Source organism: Lissotriton helveticus, chromosome 10 (genome assembly GCF_964261635.1).
Source record: "Lissotriton helveticus chromosome 10, aLisHel1.1, whole genome shotgun sequence".
NCBI lineage: Eukaryota > Metazoa > Chordata > Amphibia > Caudata > Salamandridae > Lissotriton > Lissotriton helveticus.
This window is the reverse complement of record NC_136071.1, coordinates 1,106,480,150-1,106,499,250: the sequence shown is the minus strand read 5'-3', so window position 1 is coordinate 1,106,499,250 and position 19,101 is coordinate 1,106,480,150. Positions and strand designations below refer to the sequence as shown.

Genomic DNA, 19,101 nt, shown 5'->3' with positions numbered 1-19,101 from the left:
GGTTCTTACATATTGAATGTGCGCTCCCTTTGTGCTTCTTCACAACTGTCCTCTTCGTCTGTTAACTTTGAAGACTGCTTTCCTGGTTGCCATCACCTCTGCTAGAGTGGGTGAGCTCCAGGCTATTTCTTGCAAACCTCCTTTTCTGCCTGTCCATCCGGACAAGGATGTGCTCAGAACACGTCCATCCTTTCTGCCAAAGGTTGTCACTGCCTTTCACATCGCTTTGCCCATCTTCTTTCCGCCTCCTTCTAGAGAGGAAGAGAGGCTCCTCCGTCTGGACCCAAAATGTGCACCCTCATTGTACCTTTCTCATTGTCTTCCACAACAAGATTGCAGACATCCACAACAGCTTCAACAACCAACCCGGAAACCAACCCACCCTACCTTTTGCTGAACACTCCCCCCCCGTGAACACCCTTAACAACTGGAACCCAATCTCCACTGAGGACACAATCCGCCTGATGAATTCCATCCACTCAGGATCCCCCACAGACCCATGTCCTCACCACATCTTCAACAAAGCAGACTCCGTCATAGCACCGCACCTCCGAGACGTCATCAACAGCTCCCTCAACTCCGCCACCTTCCCGGAAGACTGGAAACACGCTGAACTCACCGCCCTTCTGAAGAAACCCACAGCGGACCCCACCGAACTCAAAAATTACCGCCCCATCTCGCTCCTTCCATTCCCGGCCAAAGTCATCGAGAAAGCTGTCAACAACCAACTCGCCGCCTTCCTCGAAGCCAACAAATCCCTCGACCCCTCACAATCTGGCTTCCGAGCAAAACACAGCACTGAGACCGCCCTCATCGCAGCAACAGACGACATTCGAACTCTGCTGGACAACGGAGACACAGTCGCCCTCATCCTCCTCGACCTCTCTGCAGCATTTGACACAGTCTGCCACAGCACCCTTTTACAACGCCTCAATAACATCGGAATCCAAGGAAAAGCACTTGAATGGATCACCTCTTTCCTCACCGGAAGAACTCAGAAAGTCCGCCTCCCTCCATTCAAGTCCGAGGCCACCGAAGTCATCTGTGGCGTACCACAAGGATCCTCACTCAGCCCCACCCTCTTCAACGTATACATGAGCCCCCTCGCGACCATCGCCCGCCAACACAACCTCAACATCATCTCTTACGCGGATGACACTCAACTAATCCTTTCTCTCACCAATGACCCCAGCACCGCCAAAACTAACCTACACGAAGGAATGAAAGAAGTTGCCGAATGGATGAAACAAAGCCGTCTGAAACTGAATTCAGACAAAACAGAAGTCCTCATCTTAGGTACATCCCCCTCTGCATGGGACGACTCCTGGTGGCCGGAAGCCCTCGGAAAGGCACCCATCCCGACAGACCACGCACGGAACTTAGGCATCATACTGGACTCTTCACTCTCAATGAATAGACAAGTCAGCGCCGTATCCTCTTCCTGCTTCAACATTCTTCGCATGCTTAGAAAAACATTTCGCTGGATCCCCACCGAAACAAGGAAAACAGTCACCCATGCTCTGGTCACGAGCCGACTGGACTACGGAAACACCCTCTACGCAGGTACTACCGCTAAACTCCAGAAGAAACTCCAACGAATCCAAAACGCCTCAGCCAGGATCATATTAGACATCCCACGCAACGAACACATCTCAGGTCACCTTAAGGACCTCCACTGGCTACCCGTCAATAAGAGGATCACTTTCCGACTGCTAACTCACGCACACAAATCACTCTACGACATCGGACCAGAATGCCTCAACTCACGACTGTCCTTCTACACCCCCTCCCGCCAACTACGCTCTTCCAACCAAGCCCTCGCCACTGTACCTCGCATCAACAAGACCACCATGGGCGGCAGATCCTTCTCATACCTGGCTGCTAAAACATGGAACTCACTCCCCGCTTACCTTCGCCTTACCCAGAACCACCTAGCATTCAGAAAGCAACTTAAAACGTGGATATTTGACAAGTAATCTTCCTCCCCTCTCTAAGCGCCTTGGGACCCTCTGGGTATGTAGTGCGCTATATAAATTCTCTGACCTGACTTGACTACCTGAATCGCACACAACAGTTCCGGGTGGATGACCAGCTCTTTGTTGACTACGTAGGCGCCAAGAAAGGTCAAGGCGTACCCAAGCCGACTATCTCCCAATGGGTCGTCTTGTGTATTAAAGCCTGTTATTCCCTGCCGAAAAAGGAGCCTCCGGTGGGGGCTGCGCACCCATTCTACCAGGGCAACGGTTGCCACTAAGGCATTGTGATGTAGTGTCCCCTTACAAAACATCTGTCAGGCAGCTACGTGGCCTCGTTGCACACTTCTTCTAAGCACTATTGCATGGACAGCCGAGTCCGGAAAGATGGCTTCTTTGGCCGTTCTGTTGTCCGGGACTTCCTGGTGTGATCTTGGTTTGCAGATCCACCACCAGGGTTGGTATTGAGGGATATCTAGATAAGGAATCTATCACTAATGTTTTTCTTTCAGATGAACAAGTTACTTACCTTCGGTAATGATATATCTGTAAGAAACATTAGTTATAGATTCCTTACCGCCCTACACATCCTCCCCATTATGCGAACTGACTTCTAGGTTTAAGGTCATTCCTTTCAGGGCCCTAGTTTCAATGCACCAGTGGTCAGTATCTTGCATGGCTCTGCGTACCTGGCGCGGAAAGTCGTGTACAGAACTGACTTTAGCGCACCAGGGCGGCATCTAAGTAGCTGCCGCAACGTCATCTCGGCGACCACAACGCCAACGACGGACGTGGAGCCGCACAACACTACCTTCAGATGCGCAGGGGTACTGCTGACGAAAACTTTCCGGATCCAGTCTGACGCCTGAGGGTAATTCTAAGGTAAGGAATCTATCACTAACTAATGTTTATTACAGATATATCGTTACCAAAGGTAAGTAACTTGTTCATCTGAAAGAAATACATAGTGATATCTGTGCCACCTCTGTGCACTGATGTCTGTTCCTTTCTTCCTGCACCTCCCAAAGCAGACCCGGAGTCTGGAGCGTGCTCTGTTGAGTCTTACATTTAACAGAGATTTCTACTCTAGAGCTTCCAGTGTGCAAGTGACATATCCCCTCCTTAAGTGATAGAGTTCAAACTGTGTAAGAACTGCAACAAAGAGTTGTCAGTGAAAAACCCTCATAAGGCCTGTGCCTGGCTCCAAAATGTTCCCAGGACACCCAGGCCAAGTTGAACATCGCTGAACAGTACAGGAGTCGAAGAAGGCTCTCACTCCAGTGGCCGACCTCGTTAATGTTCTTCATTGAAATTGAGATTTTCAGGCAAGTCCAAAAAGTGAAAAAAAAACCTCTAAAGTCTAAACACTGCTCCCCTATGTCCTTCCACTTTCACATTTAGAGTTGTGCAGTGCCCTGGGTACCTCCGGGCTGTGACTCCCTTCCACCCAGAACTGATCCTGGCCCTCCCTCCACACCGCAACAAATAAGGGACATCTGATTGAGACTTCTTGCCGCAGATTCCACCTTACCTTAGAATATCCCCCAGGTGTCAGACTAGATCTGGACAATCTTGAGAAGTACCTTTGGGTTCCGGTAGGTGGCGTGGAACAGCACCCTGTGGGAGTTGTTGTCAGCGCTGGATGTGATGTGCGCAGCATCTTTATAGGCACCACCACAGCGTGCTGACATCTGTTCCTTTATTTCCAAACCAACATCACCGATCTTGAAGAGCTACCTTGGTCCATTTCTGACCACTTTTTTCTACTGTTTGTTGACTGGTGATGAAATGCGGTGTATTGTATGGTGTGGTATTGTGACCTCGCTGTGTAATACACTACCAACCCCTTTAGGGCCAGTCAGGTTTCATTTGTTAAACCTTAGCTCAAGTTGGGTGGTTGTGGCTCTGAGCAGTCAGGCTTACACAAAGGAACAAGTGTAAACTATTTCAACAGCACCAACATTTTTATGAATTTGTGGACACTAAAATGAGGTCCCTGGAGATATGTTTTTACAAGAAACAATAGATCAAGACTTATCACTCAACTACAAAAAAGGAATGGCAAATTCAATTAATTTGACACAAAACGTTTCCGAGAAAAACGTTGTTGGAGTGGAATACTGTTACTTGGAACTAATTTGGGTGCCCAATGCTGGCAGGGAGCCAGTCAAGGATACCAGCAAAGTCCAACAGAACAGTTACTTCCTTCAGAAAAGCTGTCTTCAGTCCATCTCCAGGGTCAGTGGCTCATTGCCATTGACTACTATGGAGTGGTCCTACTGCAAGTGATACATGGGGCTTAAGATGCTGTGCAGTCTATGGTGGTCTTCCTGGGGTTATTCTTCACTCCACGGTCCAGTGAGCTGCTTCTGGCCTCTGGATACGACGTCCCACAAAGTCTTCTATGGGTCAGCAGAATTCCAGTTGCCACTGGGCTACCAGTCGCTCAGCGATTTCCTTCTTTTGGCAATAACACACTTTCTTTGTCAGCAAAATTGGGTACAACTTCTGAGCGTAGGTCCTCGTCTCTTGGGTTTCCAACTCGCCCGAGCAGGCTTCTTCAATCTGTGGCCCCTGTGCTGCAAACAGGAAGTCAGCCAACTCTTGGAGTCTCTGCTTCAGGTTGGGCTTTGGTGATGACTTTTCAGTGAACAGGACATACCAGGTACAGTCCTTTTTTTCAGTAGCCCAAGAAGCGGCAGGTGTGGTTCAACTTCAATGCAGCTCCTTCTTTGCCAGTTCCAGGGTCAGCAAGGCTTCCTGTCGTCTTCCTGTCTAGCGTGATCTGAGTTCTGGGGGCCTCGGGAGCCTTTTGTACACACAATATGCTCTCAGAGGAGGTTATGGACCGTAGCCAATGGGCTACTAGGTTCCCTCCCAACTGACGACAACTTCCTCTGTGGTGTTGCATCTAGCTATCCCAGAAGGTTCCATTCTACCCACTCTCAAGATGACAAACCCCCTCTGTAAGGAAACTGGCTTTTTGCAGATTTCCCCCAGTTTTTGCCCTAATGGTTTGACCACTAGGTACTGGAGTAGTGGTGCTGCAACGCCCTGAGCCGTGCTAAACTCTGACCCTTAAAAAGGTGCATGTTTAATTGGCTTGTATCCAATTGGCATGGCCCAACTTACTTATAAGTCCCTAGTATATGGTACCAGGAGCACCTCTGGCCTGTACGTTGAGGTATCTCTCATGGACTGCAGTACAGGTTATGCCACCATGAGTACGACATGGTAATACCTGGCTCCCAATCTGCCACTGCAGACTGGAAGAGCAGTTTAAAATGGCTAACTCGACTTTATCATTTAGGGTAATGAAAAACCCAAGTCCTCTCTTTTTAATACATATGTCTCCCCTAAGCTAGGCCTTTTGAGCCATAAGGCAGTAAAAACCCTAATTTGTTGTTTTTACTGTGGAAATGGCTAGTAGCCCCATTGAGGAGTGCAGACTTACAAGGCTGATACCTCAGCCCTCGTAAATTCTTGCTGGGACTTCTAATGATAATACTGTAAGAAGAATCAGTCTATTTAATCTGATTTGCATCGAATTTAATGTCACTGGTGGGCAAAGTACAACTTTAGAAGTTGCCTCTTCAGTTGCCCCATGTTATTCAGTGTCCATTTATGACTGCACGCAAGTGCTGTTCTCCCAGACCGCCATCTGCCCTACTGGGGAGACGAGTGAATGACTCCCAGGAAAGGACACAATAGAAGACTGCATGAAGGAGAGTTGTTGCCTACCTCTCCCTGACGGGAAGCTACACTGGTGTTGGCCAAAAGATGCGAGCTTCATAGAGAAAGCAGCCTTTGAAGGGAAAATGATGAACACTTGGGAGAGTTTGTTCATGGGCGTTTAGCCCCCTTGGAAGCCTCACCTCTGGGTTGGGCTAGGGAGATTTGCACGCTGAGAGAGGGGTACTAACATCGTGAGGGTTGGCAGAATAGAGACTTGTGGGATAGCCAGATGCCACACTTCACAGGAAGTTGTCATCAGTCGGGAGGGAAGCTGATAGCCCATTGGTTATTGACCGTGACCACCCCATTTTCTGGGTACAAAAAGGGTACCCCTGGCACCCATAACTCAGATCTCATTGGACTGGAGAAGAAGACCGAAGGACTGCCGTGCTGCACCAAGGACCAAGCGAAGAGAGGCTGCGTAGACTTGGACTCCATCTGGTGGCTATCAAAGGAGAAGGAACTGTGCTTGCTGTTTCCTGCTCCTGGAGAAGTCAACTCCTGAGCCCAGCTGAAGCAAGAGACTGCAAGGCTCAGTTTGCTGCCCTTCTGTTTGCAGCATAGGGACACAACAGCAGAAGTATCCTGCTGGGCCGAGTTGATAACCAAGATTCCTTAATCGCCGCTGTGCAGTCAAAGGGAACAATAACTGATGCTCTAAAGTTGCCCATGAGTCTGCTGAACCCGGGAGAGCCATCAGTGTGTTATGTTATGTTAAAATAGCTTATATAGCGCTCAGCTGCCCCAGCAAAGGGGCGTCCCGGCGCTCTTAGCAGCTCATAAACAACTGACTACGATGAAATTCAGCAAGACAATGTCCAGGAAAGCTTAATTTAAGGGGTGGGTTTTAATTGCCTTTCTAAAATCCAACAGACCTTCCCTTTCAGGTATGTGTGCTGGTAATGAGTTCCACAGCTTTGCTGCTAAATAGCGGAAGGAACGTCCTCCCGCTCGGCAGCGTTTGATCCGGGGTACGCTGACCAAATGTTGACCCGCAGAGCGTAATACGCGGGTTGGGACATACGGGGTTAAAAGGTTGCAAAGCATTTTAGGAGTTGTAAATTTTAAAATTTTAAAAGAAAGACATAGTGTCTTAAACTGAATTCACTGAGCCATAGGGAGCCAGTGGAGCCTCCGGATGGTGTTAGAGATGGAGCAAAAACGGGGAAGGCCTACTAAGGCTCTGGCAGCCGCATTTTGGATGCGCTGCATCCGAGAGATCTCGGCTTGATTGGCTCCCAAAAGCAAGGAGCAAGCGTAGTCCAATCGAGAAAGAACAGTGGACTGGACTATCAGCTGCCTAGTAGATGAGACGAAGAACTTTAAAATAGGTTTAAGACCTCGTAAGATGCCAAAGCATGTAGCAGCAACTTTTTTTGTATGGAAACAAAAACTAAGAGAGGAGTCCAACCGCACCCCCAGGTTCTTAACTTCTTTATTAGGTTCCGGAGCTTTACCCAAAGCATTGGGCCACCAGTGATCGCGCCATAAGTCTGCATTTTTTCCCACCAATAGCACTTCTGTCTTGTTTGCATTTAATTGCAAACAATTAGATGTCATCCAGTCTGCCACGGCAGTGAGGCCGCTTTTAAACCTGAAGACATTCGGGGTCGATTCTTCAGTTAGGGCAACCACTAGCTACGTGTCATCCGCATATGAGACGATAGTGAGGTCCCATTGTCTGGCGACAGCAGCTAGTTGCTGAACATAGAGATTGAACAATGTGGGGCACAATGCCGAGCCTTTGGGAACTCCTTGCTCAATAAGATGCGCCTGGGATAAGAAAGGAGGGGTGGAGACACGAAAGGACCTCTCGGTGAGAAACTATCTGAACCAAGCAAGGGCCAAGTCGGTGATCCCTGCCTCCTCAAGACGGTGAAGCAGAATCTTATGAGAGGACAGGATCAGTGCCGCCGTTTGACCATGGTCGAGGATGGTCCGCAGGTGTTCCGTCATAGCCAGGAGAGGGGTCTCGGTACTATGACCGGCACGGAAACCATGTTGCGTTGCATCCAGAATGTTATTGGAGCGCAGGAAGTTGGTGAGTATGGTGTTAACATGTGCTTCCGCAACCTTCGCTACCCAGGGAAGAAGAGAAATAGGCCTGACATTTGCAGGCTTCATAGGGTCTAAACAAGGTTTTTTAATGATGGGAGAGACCCACGCCTGTTTCCATTTCGCCGGGACAGTGGCGGATGAGAAAGAGGCGTTAATTAGCTGGTGTAGCGGTGTCATGCAGAGCAGGGAAGATTCTCTGAACTGAGCAGGTTTGAGTGGGTCGGCCTGAGAGCCGGATTTAATTTTCAGTCAATCTGCTGAGTTCATCCGAGGAGATCTCCGGGATAACCGTCAAGTTGGAGACTAGGGCTGGTCTAGTGGAAGGAGATGGACATGGAATAGTCATGGAAGGAAAGGATCGATAGATAGCCCGTATTTTCTCCACGAAGAAGGAGGCCAATTCTTCACATTGGATTTCTGACGTAGGTGTAGCCACCGGAGATTTGTTGGCACTGAGATCTTTGAGAATCTTAAAGATGACTTTAGCGGGGTTGGAGCTCAATTTAATCTCAGAGGCATAGTACTCCGCTTGAGTCCTGCAGACAGCTCTGTGGTATATTTTAAGTTCGGCTAGAAAGTAGGCTTTTTTTTCAGGAACATAATCTTTTCTCCACTCGCGCTCATATCTTTTACATGCCTTCTTCAGTAGAGTCAAGGTGTCGTTATACCAGGGGCTAGACTCCTGCGTGCGACCCTTAATCCAGGTTGCCGGGATGAGAGCGTCAAGTGCCCGGGTAATCCAGGCACAGAATGACTCAGAGCCTGTCTCAACATTGCTAAAAGGGCCTAAAGGGTCAGCCCCTAAAAGTGCGTGGAAATCTTCAAGTTGAAGCTTGCACCACGGTCGTTTATATACCGAACGTTGAGTGTTATTACGTGATGGTTTAGGTGTGGGAATAGTCATTTCGACTAGAAGATGGTCGGACCAGGCCATAGGAGATGTGGTAGTTACTGTGGCCGTCTCAATGTTCGTAAATATGGGGTCTAACAGATGACCTTCTCTGTATTTAGGGCTTTTGACTAATTGATAGAGCTGAAATGCGGCTAAGTCGGCAAGCATAGTACGAATGGTCTGATCCTGATCCAGATCAAAGTGGAGGTTTAAATCGCCGAAGATGCTAAAATTAGCCGATTCCACAGCCAATGCTCCAACTGTCTCTAGAAGAGCATTATTAAAAACGGTGGCAGGTCCGGGAGGTCGATATATCAATAGACCAGAGAGGGTAAAATGGGTGTTCACAGAGATGCTAAAGCGAGCGCATTCACCTCCCTCCATATTAACTTTATCAAGGAGACAGGTATAGCAAGACCTGGTGATCACAGCAATGCCGCCTCCCCTAGTCGCTCTATTCACCAAAGAGATTGAGTATTCAGGGGGTAACGCCAAATTAGATGCGGCTGCCATATAATCGTTAAGCCATGTCTCGGTCAAAAAGAAAATATCAGGAGTTTCATCAATGATAAGGTTGTATATTTCAGTGTGATGTTTAACTAATGACCTTACATTCAACTGCAGTATTTTTAGCCAATGTTGTGGGGGCATGACAGGAGAAATGGAAAGAAGCATAGGTTTGGGAAGTACAAACATGCCACATGAGCAGCTGATAGGGCCACTAAGAGGGTGAAATGGGGGATTGTTGCAGTGATAAGATGGATGGCGCAGGTTTAATAGGGCCTCTCTAGAATAAATACAACTACCTGGCAGAATTCGGCCAGCGATTCTGGCGAGAGGCGACGTACGGGCGCAGACGGGCTTGCCTTTGGCGCGCCACCGGGGCGTCCGCTGCGCTCACGTGCCATGTTGAACTTAAGTAGGTGGCAGGGGGCGTAAAACAACTAGAGCGCCGACCAAAATGGCGCGCTACCGGAAGTGAGTGATTCCGGTCCTTGCTCTTGTCTGTGCCGTCCACAGCAATCAGCCACAGGGCTGCGGTGGACCAGGGCGTAAGAGTGTGCAATGGATCAGGTAGGTGTTCAGGGTGATTAAGTCTTTTTAAAAACAGTGATGAAATAAAAGCAGAGGTTCCCTCCACCCACTGTAACTAATGCCTAAATGCAGGAAATAGCCGTTGCAATGTTTCCCCGTGTCAGCAAGATCGAAAACTGCCAAAAAACAGTGTGCCCATGCAGTAACTTTGCTTTAAATAGAAAATGCGGCGTGAAACAACTAGAGCGCCGACCAAAATGGCGCGCTACCGGAAGTGAGTGATTCCGGTCCTTGCTCCTGTCTGTGCCCTCCACAGCAATCAGCCACAGGGCTGCGGTGGACCGGGAGGCAAGAGTGTGCAATGGATCAGGTAGGTGTTCTGGGTGATTAAGTCTTTTTAAAAACAGTGACGAAATAAAAGCAGAGATTCCCTCCACCCACTGAAACTAATGCCTAAATACAGGAAATAGCCGCTGCAATGTTTCCCCGTGTCAGCAAGATCGAAAACTGTCAAAAAACCTAGTGCAGCTAGGTCACCCAGTAGGCAAGCTACTGCCAAAAGAAGGAAACCGCTGTATTGGGTGACTGGTAGCCCAGTAGCGACTGGACTACTGCTAAGCTCAAAAAGCCTTTGATGACCCACCGTGGCCAGGATCAGCTCACCCAGCTCATGGACCAAGGAACAGCCCGAGGAAGACCCCCATCGACTGCACAGAATCTTAAGCATCCTGTGTCCCTTTAATCAGGGCCACTCAATAGAAGGCAATGGCAAGAACCCACTGACACTTGAACTGATTTGAGGGCTGCATTTCTGTACAAGGTAACTATTTCCGTGAACCTTGCTGGTCCCCCTGACTGGCTCCCTGCTGGAGTTGGTCGCCTAAAGTAATTCAAAGTAATCGTATTGATACCTTCTTGAAACAAGTTTTTCTTGAAAGTGTCAAATTCATTGAAATTAGCAGTGCTTGCTCGCATTTAAGTTACCAGTATTGCTTTACTATACATTTTAAATTCGGTATCTCCTGAACCTTCTGGTGGATCTTTTTTGTTTTGATGTCTAAAAAAATAGGAAAATCAAATCTATGTTTATAAATTGGTTTTGAATTTTATTTAGTCTCGTGCATTTCCTAACGTTTTTTGGGTGCTGTTTAAATGCCTTACACTTGATTCTTTCTTTGTGTCTGATTGCTTAGAGCCTCATCTACCGAGACTTGAGCTAAGGTTTAACAAACAAAACCTGACTGTCCCTAAAGGGTTAATGAATTACACAGGTCACACAGCCACAACATATAATACACCCCATTTCCTCACACATACATAGTCACTTTTCCCTGAGTTTGCGTTCCTCTGTCTTAAACTATATGTGCCCCCTACCCCAATGGATACAAAGCTCTGTTAGGAAGAACTTTAAGAATTGCATTCCAATTATAAAGAACCATTCCCTAATGCATCTTTAAACAGCATTTTTTCCTATTTCCTCTTTTTTTCATGTTCTCACGTCTCCCTTTCCTCCTCACTCTTGACTATGGGCCACATGTATAAAAGTTTGAAAAACTGAGTCCCTAATGACGATTTCCTGTGAATCGCAAGTAGGAAATCGCTATTTCAAATGCATGAAACTCTTTTGAGTTATATTTGCGATTCCCAGTGGGTTGGAAATAGACCTACCTCATGAATATTAATGAGGTAGGTCTCGATTTGCAACCCACTGGGTATCGCTAAAATCACAGGGATGCTGGCCTGCTGGGGTCAGCAGACCACCATGTCTGCGATTGCTTACAAGTAAAGCAATCATTTAAAAAAAAAAAAAATGCAGCCCGTTTTCCTTAAAGGAAAACCGGATGCGTTTCAAAAACAAAATTGAAACTTTTTCTTTAAATTTTTTAAGAGAAGGTAGTGGTCCGTGGGACCACTGCCTGCTCTTAAAAAATGCTATAACAACCATTCATAAAGGGGAAGGGGTCTCTTGGGGATCCCTTCCCATTTGCGAATGGGTTACCACCTACTTGAAGTAGGTGGTAATATGCAAATGTTTTGCAACCGCATTCAAAGTCACCAAAACATTCATGCACCCTGTTAGGATTCGGTATTGGGAAGGGATGTCCTAAACACGCCCTTCCAAATACTGAATCGCAAACCCATTTTGTGATTCAGTATCAGGTTACCGAACTGCAAATTAGGGTTTGCGGCATCTCAAAAGTATTTTTCGTATTCGCAAACGAGCTGATTCTGCGTATCGGCCCATTTGCAAAGGAAATAATGCTTGATGCATGTGCCCCTAAGACCTTACCTTTGCTCTTCCCTTTAATCCTCCACTACCCCCTCTTTTCCTTTCTTAAATTATTTTCCATATATCAGTGTGCTTTCCTTTGTCAACAGATCCCCCACTTCATGCCTTTTTCCTGACCAAGTCAGCCACCTACTTCTCCAGCAAAGCTTCTGCTGGCCTAACAAACCAGACATCCTCTTCTCAATCTTGTGCAGTCCAATTCAAAACCAGTCCGCTCTTGCAGCAACTACTTTCTTAATGCCGGTATAGATGAGTGTTTAATGTGTAACTGCAGGTTGGTTAAACCGTACAGTACTTCTTTTTGTGCATGAAAGTTGAAAGATTCAGCTTTCATATACTCAGGAGGGCTGCCTGCTCTTGGAGTAGAGAAGGGAAGGTTTGGTGACTCCATAGTGAGGTACAGGTTCAAAAGTGGTCTTGGGGTTTGTGATCACCTGGTGTGTAGACCACTCCATGCACATAGGAACTGTGGATCAGTGGGAAGGCAGCAATGATGGGCAATGCTTCTGGTGCTTCAGTTTCTAGCTGATATTACTAGAGGCTTTAAGGTGACTGAGAGCAACCATACAGAGAACAGGCAGATGGCACTCTTATTCCCTATTGTGGCATATTGTTAATCCTTGTATTAAACAAGCAGTGATTGTCTGATTGATTCCCTTCCATTTATCCGTTGTCCTAAGAAGCAAATTTGGTTCTGGTTCTGCCTCGTTCCTCTTCACCACTACTGTTGCCAACATTGTGGGATTATATCTGAAGGAGACCGTTAGTTATAGATTCCTTACTTTAGACTTGCCCCCAGGCGTCAGACTGGATCCCTCAGTAGGTGGCCTCAGTCTACTCCGCGCCGGTCGTAGACGTCGTGGTCGCCGGGATGACATGTCGATGTCTACTTAGACCAGCCCCTGTGTGCCGACATCCGTTCTTTCTAGTTCCACGCCAGCCAGCACAGCTCCGGAGAGAGCTTGCCCCTTAGTCATTTTTGGACTAAACTTATTTTTAATTTTGTCTACATATTTTTTGAGTCTTCGAGTCCTGGTGCACAAGGGATGTCCCATCGTCGGACCGGTTTCAAGCCTTGTGACTCAAGCTGATGTATGTCACTGATCTGCACCTCATGTTTCTCTGGTGCCCAGAGCTCAACCACGATCCGAAGTCGTGCTCCGACTGCCGGGCCATGAATCCAAAGTCTCTGCAGGAGCTGTCCCGAAAGCTCTTGGAGGCTCAGCAGTCCGCTCCACGTCGTTCGAGGTCCAGGTCGAGAGGAAGGTCTCCGGACCAGTCGCAAAGCCACCGCCACTCATCCTCGAAGTCTTCGCACTCCTCGGGTAAGTCGAAGCACAAGAAGGCGGCGAAGAAGCTCTCCGCCTTCTCCTGTCTGACGTGGAACCTGGAGCGTTGTCGCTCTCCAGCTCCGCTCCTAGGATGGCTCTGCGCTCCCCCCCCCCCCCCCCCCCCCCTTTCCCGGAGCTCGAGAGTCCCCTGCCCAGCTTCAAGCCTTTTACAATGTGCTTCACAGAATTTTTGGACTGCCCGACTCCGCAGGCGCAACTTCAGGCCCACGGACTCGGCTGGGGGCCCTGGGCCTTCAATGCCAGTGGCTCCGACTCTGGAGGGCCCCCAAGGATCCAGGTCTGATCCAGATCGGCACCAGTCGACCTCACTGTACCTTCCCCGGTGCTGATTCCAGTGACACAACCGGCGTCAACCCTAGCCTCACCCCTGTCTTGGACCCGGTGCCGGACTGACGTCGTGCCGGCGCTGGAGGGTACTTTTGTACCGCTGTTCATCCCTGGTGTTCCCTATCGCCCTGAGGGGCAGCAGAAGAGGGTGAGGTGGACTGGGAGGGGTCTATTGACCCTCTAGCTGACCAGCTTGAAGAGCCACACTGGCAAAAGGAGTTGGGTGATGCCAGTGGTTTGGATACCTCCGCAGATCTTGGCACCCCCCCCTACCAGGAATACGGAGGAGGGATCTTCCTATGCTGTGGTGTTTCGTAGGGCGGCTGGGGCCTTGGGCCTCGAGCTTCCTAAGGTAGCATTCAGGACTTCCCTCCTGACAGAGGTGCTTCAGCCGGCAGCGGCCTCTTCAGAGCCCCTGCTGCCTTTTAATGAAGCCCTCACCGACATCCTTCTGGACACTTGGTCCAAGCCCAGCACCGGGGCTTCTGTGGACAGGATGATTGCCTGATTCCACCGCCTGGCTCCGGACGATCCACTTTTCCTCTCCCAACAGCCAACCCCCGATAGCTTGATGGTCCAAGCCTCGTCCTCGAAAGGCGCATTCCCTATTGCTCCCCCAGATAGGGAAACCCAAGAAGCTTGACCACCTTGGGGACAAGATGTTTTCTTCCGCCAGCTGGTGAACACTGCATGCCTCTTGGGCCGTTATACCCATACGGTGTGGAATAAGGTTGCACAAGTGCTGCCACAGTGCCCGGAGGGGGCCCGGGCCGTTCTCACTCGCGCAGTTGCTAAAGGTCGAGACACAGCTAAGTTCCCCATTCGGTGTGGGCTGGATACCGCTGACTTTCTGGGCAGAACTGTTTCCAAGTCAGTAGCCTTGAGGCGCCACGCCTGGTTGAGGACGTCTGGTTTTTCAGGGGATGTCCAATCCACCCTTCTTGACATGCCCTTTGATGGCCGTCGCCTGTTTGGTGACAAGGCGGACTCAGCGCTCAAGCGCTTCAAGGATTCTAGGGCTACGGCCAGGTCCTTGGGCCTCGCGGCAACCTCTCGCCCCGCACAGTCAGCCTTTTGCCCAATCGAGCCACATGGCCATGCAAGCTACCCAGTCTGTGTGGCTGCGGACGTGGGACCCAGCAGCGTGGGTTTGGGGCCAGCGGGCAGGTCACTTCACCGATACCCCCCTGCAGCAGCCAACAAACCTTCCTAGTCCGACCTTTCAGGGCCATCAGATGCCAGTGGGCAGCAAGATTTGCCATCACCTCCCCCACTGGCAAAACATCACGTTGGACAGGTGGGTTTTACAGATAGTCCGAAGGGGCTACTCCCTCCCCTTCGAAACTGCCCCTCCCTCCATGCCACCAGCACTTCATCTCATCTTGGAGGACCACTTCGCCCTCATCCAATAGGAAGTTACAGCTCTCTTAGCCAAGAGAGCTATCAAACGGGTCCCTGTGCCAGAAATAGGCTGGGGTTGCTATTCCCACTACTTGCTGGTACCCAAGAAGGACAAAGGCCTGTGTCCTATCTTAGACCTCAGGGCCCTCAACCGCTTCCTCCGGAAGGCAAAGGTCAAAATGCTCACTTTGGCTCAGGTCCTCGCTGCCCTCGATCCCGGAGACTGGATGGCAGTGTTGGACTTGCAGGCCACTTATTTACACATCCCTGTCCTGCCAGCCCACAGGCGTTACGTAGGGTTCATGGTAGGCCTGAGCATTTTCAGTTTACCGTGCTCCCCTTTGGCCTTACCAGCCCCCCTTAGGTGTTCGCAAAAGTGATGACGGTGGTCGCAGCTCGTTTGCCCAGATCACAGGTTTCAGTCTTCCCCCCTATCTAGACGACTGACTGTTGAAGGCAGGCTCGTCCCAGGCTCTAGTCTCCCACCTCCAGACTACGACGGACCTCCTGCATTCGCTGGGCTTCACTATCAACGTGCCAAAGTCACACCTGATTCCCTCTCAGAAGCTCCTTTTTATCGGAGCAGTTCTGCATATAGCGACGTTTCGGCTTATCATCCCGAGCAGCGAGTCCAAGATATTCAGGCTATGATACCGATGTTTCAGCCTCTATCCCAGATTTCGGTGATAATGACCCTGAGGCTTCTGGGCCTCATGGCCTCCAGCTTCCTGCTGGTGGATTATGCCAGATGGCATATGCGGGTCTGCAGTGGGACCTCAAGTTCCAGTGGGTGCAGCATCATGGGAATCTTGCAATGGTGGCTTATGAACCAGGATTGGGTCAATGGCAGATCCCTCTCCCTTCCCCAACTAGAGTTTACAGTTGTGACAGATGGGTCACTCCTGGGATGGGGCGGCCCATGGGAGAGGCAGAGATCAGGGGTCTCTGGTCTGCAGCAGAGTCTGGGCTCCATATCAACGTTCTGGAGCTCTTGGCAATCCGTCTTGCACTGAAGGCATTCCTTCCTTCTGTCAAAGGAAGAGTCGTGCAGGTGTTTACGGACAACACCACCGCCATGTGGTACTGCAACAAACAGGGTGGGTGGGGTTGTGGACCCTACGTCAAGAGGCTCTTCGCCTTTGGACATGGCTGGAACATCAGGGCATATCCCAGGTGGTTCAACACCTGGTAGGTTCCCTGAACGCCAGGGCGGACAAACTCAGCCACCGGTGCATGATGGATCTCAAATGCCATCTTCACTCGGAGGTGGTGCAAGGTCTCTTTCAGCAGTGGGGAGAACCTTGGTTAGATCTGTTCGCCACCAAAGAGAACACGCAATGTCAGCAGTTCTGTGTGTTGGAGCTTCTAAGGCGTCACTTGCACGGCGACGCTTTTCGTCGTGAGTGGAGTTGTAGCCTCCTGTACGCATTTCCGTCTCTACCACTTCTACCCAGAGTGCTGAAGAAGATTAAGGTGAGACCGGGTCCAAGTCATTCTTGTGGCTCCGGACTGGGCACGGATAGTCTGGAACCCCAAGCTTTTAAGCGTGGCCATCGAGCCTCCAATCAGACTGCCTCTTTGGGAGGACCTTCTGTCGCAGCAGCAGGGGACAGTCCTCCACCCGAACCTGTCCAGCCTCCACCTCCTTGCGTGGAGATTGAGCGGCGACAGTTGACAGCTTTTGACCTTCCTCCAGAAGTCTGTAACGTCCTCTTGGCAGCCAGGCATCCCTCCACTAAAACTGTATACGCCTGTAGATGGAAAAGATGTATGGCATGGTGGACAGCAAAGGCTGTGGATCCCCTTTCTGTCCCTCTTTCAGAGGTTCTCCTCTTCATTCTTTCTTTGGCCCAGCAGGGTTCTGCTCTGGGCACCCTTAAAGGCTATTTTTTAGCCATTTCGGCCTTTCTTTGCCTTTTCTGATCAGCCTACCCTTTTCAAGTCTCTGATTGTAAATAGATTTCTGAAGGGCTTTACTCATCTCTTTCCTCCTTCTCCTTTCATAATGCCCCAGTGGGACTTGAATCTTGTCCTTACTTATCTTATGTGTGCTCCCTTCGAGCCACTACTAAATTGTCCTCTTCATCTTCTTGCTTTAAAGACTGCTTTCCTGTTTGCCATCACCTCTGCTCGCAGTTTGAGTGGGCTTCAGGCTCTGTCTTCCAACCCTCCCTTTTTTGCTGTTCATCCGGACAAAGTGGTATTTCTCACTAGGGCCTCTTTTCTGCCCAAAGTGGTTACCTCTTTCCACATAGGTCAGACCCTCACATTGCCCACCTTCTTCCCACCCCGCACCATTCCAAAGAGGAGGAGAGACTCCACCGTCTGGACCCAAAACGTGTGCTGTCTTTCTACATTGACCGCACTAAAGGTTTTCAGGTGGATGATCAACTCTTCGTCGGTTATGTGGGCGCCAAGAAAGGTCGGGCCATGCACAAACATACCATCTCTCAATGGGTTGTCCTATGCATCAAGATTCGTTATTCTTTGGCAAAAAATGAACTTCCACTAGAACTGCACTCCCACTCTACCAGGGCGACGGCAGCCACTACTGCTTTGGGACATGGAGTTCCGCTGATTGACATCTGCCAGGCAGCCACGTGGGCATCCCTGCACACGTTCACAAAACATTACTGCCTGGACAGCCAAGTCCGGAGAGGTGGCTTTTTTGGACGTTCTGTTCTCCAGGACTTCCTGGTGTTAACTTAGTTCGCAGACCCACCTCCTGGGTTGGTATTGTTGCGGTATCTATTCTAAGGTAAGGAATCTATAACTAATGGTCTCTTTCAAATGCAGAAGTTACTTACCTTAGGTAATGATGTATCTGTAAGAGACATACATTAGTTATAGATTCCTTAACGCCCCACCCACCCTTCCCATTCTGCAAACTGACTTCTAGGGATAGGGACTCCCTTCTAGGGCCCTAGTTATGTGCACCAGTGATCAGTGTCTTGCATGGCTCTGCGCTTCTGGCATGGAAAGTCATGCCAGAACTGATGTCAGCGCGCAGGGCCAGCGTCTAAGTAGACACAGCGACGCCATCCCGGCATCCAGGACGAAGGACGCTGAGTCAACCAATGTGCCTGGGTACTGCTACGAAAAAATTCTCTGGACCCAGTCTGACGCCTGGGGGAAATTCTAAGGTAAGGAATCTATAACTAATGTATGTCTCTTACAAGTACATCGTTTCCGAATGTAAGTAACTTGTTCTTCTATAGATAAACTAGACCGTGTTTATTTGCAGATTGAAGTCCAAAACTGTCTTATATGGATTATGTTATCACATCCACAAAAAACTGATTGGCCTTACAAGGACAAGTGTTTGTGTCCCCTCCTGACTCTTGCCATCAAATAACCGTTTTTTCAATTTTGAACATTTGTATAGTTTAATTATTCTTAAAAGAAATATCAATTATTAGCTAAATGTGCATTTCATTCATAGCAGAAAATGGTCATCAGTCGTATAAGATTTGTATTGGTTAACAATACTGGAATTAATATTAGGTGATTTAAAAGGTGTCTTGTATGTTTTTGGGGAGTTTTATGTGCTTTGAATCACATAGCCTCAATAGTAAAAATATTTATCCTGATTTGAAAACTCTAACCTATGTTTTTCCATGTTTCTTTTGACAGGAAGTGGCCAATAGTTTGGCACGGTTGAGCCTCCTTTCTTTGAGTCGGCTTGGAGGATATTTATCCGATACTCCTGAAAACCCTACTGTAAGAAAAAGTTTGGCTGGGCTGCTGACACCCTACGTCTCTAGGAGCCTTTCTGTATCGTGTCCACCCGAGGTACATAGCTAGTATGTGTATTTTGTTCTAATATCAAAATATCTGTCCCTGGTGAAGAGAGCACTTTCTACATTGACAAGAAATACCGTTCTCTGGTGAGCATTGTTCTTGTGATGACTAACCCAAAAGATTGCTGAAGATGTCGTTTGGAATTGAAGGTTTCGTCCTATTACCTTTTAAATAACTAACACTCTCTCCTCCTAACCAATTGGCATTCTTAGTCAATATTTACTGCTTAATCAAGAT

General features: G+C 48.9%; 1 protein-coding gene across 2 annotated transcripts in view; it reads left to right on the top strand.

The window, feature by feature from the left end:
- Positions 1-19,101, top strand: part of DNAJC13 (DnaJ heat shock protein family (Hsp40) member C13) — a 1,517,524-nt gene that overhangs the window by 1,080,996 nt on the left and 417,427 nt on the right. For both annotated transcript variants that reach the window (XM_078663869.1, XM_078663868.1), the window contains one exon: positions 18,697-18,855. In XM_078663869.1, coding sequence (XP_078519995.1) covers positions 18,697-18,855 — 159 coding nt within the window. The remainder of the gene's footprint in view (positions 1-18,696; positions 18,856-19,101) is intronic.